Here is a 3253-nt window from a genome sequence, read left to right on the forward strand (position 1 = left end):
TGTGATGAAAAATTTGTGCCCGGCCACAAATGTAAGGCAAAAAGACAAATCTATTCTCTAGAGATAAGAGAATAATGCTTCACTACACAAGAAGAACCAGAGGAGGATGAGGAATGCCTTGAGGTTCAAGAGCTTGAAGAGGAACCAACTGAGAATTGCGAGATTTTTCTGCAAGCTTTGAATGGCTCAAAGGGGTATATGACACTTAAGATTCAAGGATTTACTGAGCAAAGACCAATCAATGTTCTCATTGTTTGTGATTCCACCCATAATTTTATCAATGAGAAGGCAGTTATGAGGATGAGGTGCAGAATTCATCAAATCAGTCCACAGGATGTCTCAGTAGCAGATAGGAGAGTCATTCAATCTGTAAATGGAAGTAAAGAGTTCAAATGGCTAATGCAAGGAACCATGTTCCAGGATGAATTCTTAGTACTTCTTATAGGAAGTTGTGATGTAGTACTTGGTATCCAATGGCTGGGTAAACTGGGAGACATCAAGGTCAATTTTGAGAAGATGCGGATTCAATTTGTGTATCAATGGAAAACTGTGACACTACAAGGGATCCAACCTTCTTTTAAAACTATAGATGCCAAGGCACTCCATAATATATAATTGAATACTGCTCAGATTTTCATGATCAGAGTGTGCACAGTGAAAAATGCTGAAGCTGAGCAACCAGATATAGCTACAGAAAGATCAGTGGGAATTCAGCAGCTGCTAGATAGGTATAGGGAGTTGTTTGAGGAGCCTAAACAACTACCTCATTCTAGAGGAGTATTTGACCATCACATTCCATTGCTAGAAGGCATCAACCCTGTGAACTCAAGGCCTTACAGGTACTCACCTATACAGAAGGATGTGATAGAAAATATGGTGCAAGATATGTTAAGTCAAGGCATAATTCAGTATAGTTCCAGCTCATATGCATCACCTGAGGTTTTGGTGGGGAAAACAGATGGCTCTTGGAGATTGTATGTGGATTATAGAGCTCTAAACAAGGTCACTATGAAAGATAAATTCCCAATACCTATCATTGAGGAGTTATTAGATGAATTGGGGGATCACAAGTCTATTCCAAGATAGATTTAAGAGTTGGTTATCACCAGATTAGAATAGCTCCCTCAGATGTCCACAAAACAACATTTAAAACTCACTCAAGACACTATGAGTACCTGGTGATGCCCTTTCGCTTAACCAATGCTCCTTCCAGTTTTTAGGGGTTAATGAATCATATTTTTCAAGAGTATCTAAGGAAATTTATCCTAGTATTCTTTGATGACATATTGGTGTTTAGCATGAGAATGGAAGAACATCTACAACACCTCAGAGTTACCTTTGATCTATTGGTTAAACATCAATTATTTGCCAAAGATAAAAAGTGTGTTTTTGCAGCTGACAAGGTGGAATACCTGGGCCACTACATCTCTGCTAAAGGCGTGGCCACAGACCTAAAGAATATAGAAGCTATTCATACATGGCCTGTGCCCATCAATCTCAAACAGTTAAGAGGCTTCCTAGGTTTGGATGGGTACTACAGAAGGTTCATTAAAGGGTATGGATCAATCAGTAAGCCAATCACTGAGCTGTTGAAGAAGGATAACTTTATATGGACTGATCAAACCACTAAGGCATTTAACAGAATGAAAGAGGCCCTAACCTCAGCACCAATACTAGTGCTTCCTAACTTCTCAATACCATTTGAGATAGAGACTGATGCATGTAGCATGGGCATTGGAGTTGTATTAACGCAGAAGGGGCAGCCTGTTGCATATCTAAGTATAAGGCTATCTACCAAGCATCAATCACTGTCAGTATATGACAAGGAGTTATTAGCATTGGTAATGACAGTCACTAAATGGAATGAGTACCTAATGGGTAGATCATTCACAGTGAAAATAGACCAAAAGGCATTAAAGTTCCTTCTTGAACAAAAGCTACACATAGGTTCTCAACTAAAGTGAATCACTAAGTTGATGCAATATGACTTCACCATTGAGTACAAAAAGGGAAAAGAGAACAAGGCAGCAAATGCATTGTCCAGATTACCCTTAGTGAAACTAGCTGCTTTAACTCTGTCCACAATCAAGACTAACTTACTGAGCCAAATCATGCAGAGTTGGTCACTAGATGATGAGCTCACCAACTTAATCCAAGAACTCAAAGAACAGAAGTCTGAGGTGAAGGGGTACTCATTTGTACATGAACAACTAAGGAAGAATGGGAAGCTGGTAATAGGCCCTGATGAATAGTTAAGGAAAGAGATCATGAGGTTGTGGCATGACTCAGCCATTGGAGGACACTAAGGCATTGACCACACCTACAGAAGATTTGTTGCTTTCATTCATTGGAGAGGTTTAAAAAAGGATGTCTAAACATATATTAAAGAGTGTGGAGTGTGTCAAAGACACAAGCATGAGACAGTACCTTACCCAGGCTTATTGAAACCACTCAAGTTTCCCTCTATAGCATGGAGCAGCGTGAGTATGGACTTCATTGAGGGGTTGCCAAAATCAAAAGGGAAGTCAGTTATTTGAGTGGTGGTGGACAGGCTGACTAAATATGCTCATTTCATAGGGCTCTCACATCCTTACTCAGCTAAAGATCTTGCAAAGATATTCATGGAGCAGGTTCATAAGTTGCATGGGATGCCAGAGGATATAGTAAGTGATAGAGATCCCATCTTTACTAGCAAGTTGTGGCAAGTATTGTTCTCTATGTAGGGAGTTACTCTTAGTACTTCTACAACATACCACCCTCAATCAGATGGCCAAACAGAGGTGGTAAATAGATGTATAGAGACCTACCTCAGATATTTCTGTTCTGACTCTCAAAAGGACTGGTTTTCTTATTTGGCAACAGTTGAGTGGTGGTAAAACACCACCTTTCATTCTTCAATACAGACCACACCCTATGAGGAATTGTATGGACATCCACCACCTCTCCACTTGCCTTATGTAACAGGAGACTCAACTGTAGAAGAAGTTGATAGGAGCCTACTAACAAGGGAGTTTAAGTTTCAGCTGCTGAAATACCATTTTCAAAGAGCTCAGCAGAGGATGGTTGAACAAGCCAACAAACATAGGCTCGACAGGCAATTCAAGGAAGGAGATTTGATATTATCTTAAAATTCAATCATATAAGAAAGTGACACTGTCTGGTGCTCATTTTTTAAACTTTCAGCCAAGTACTATGGGCCATATCAAATACTGCAGAAGGTAGGAGAAGTAGCCTATAAGCTATCATTGCTTCC

The 3253-nt window shown here is 39.8% G+C and overlaps 1 protein-coding gene across 1 annotated transcript; it reads left to right on the forward strand.

The window, feature by feature from the left end:
* The first annotated feature begins 1304 nt into the window (after positions 1–1304).
* On the forward strand, positions 1305–1964 carry LOC138905119 (uncharacterized mitochondrial protein AtMg00860-like). The gene has a single exon (XM_070193623.1). The coding sequence runs from the start codon at positions 1305–1307 to the stop codon at positions 1962–1964; it is 660 nt and encodes a 219-aa protein (XP_070049724.1).
* The last annotated feature ends 1289 nt before the right edge of the window (positions 1965–3253 follow it).

The sequence above is a fragment of the Nicotiana tomentosiformis genome, chromosome 1 (genome assembly GCF_000390325.3).
Source record: "Nicotiana tomentosiformis chromosome 1, ASM39032v3, whole genome shotgun sequence".
Classification (NCBI taxonomy): Eukaryota; Viridiplantae; Streptophyta; class Magnoliopsida; order Solanales; family Solanaceae; genus Nicotiana; species Nicotiana tomentosiformis.

What these genes read in the sequence shown, in the direction of transcription:
- LOC138905119 (XM_070193623.1), top strand. Translation starts at nt 1,305, where the DNA reads ATGGAAGAACATCTACAACACCTCAGAGTTACCTTTGATCTATTGGTT.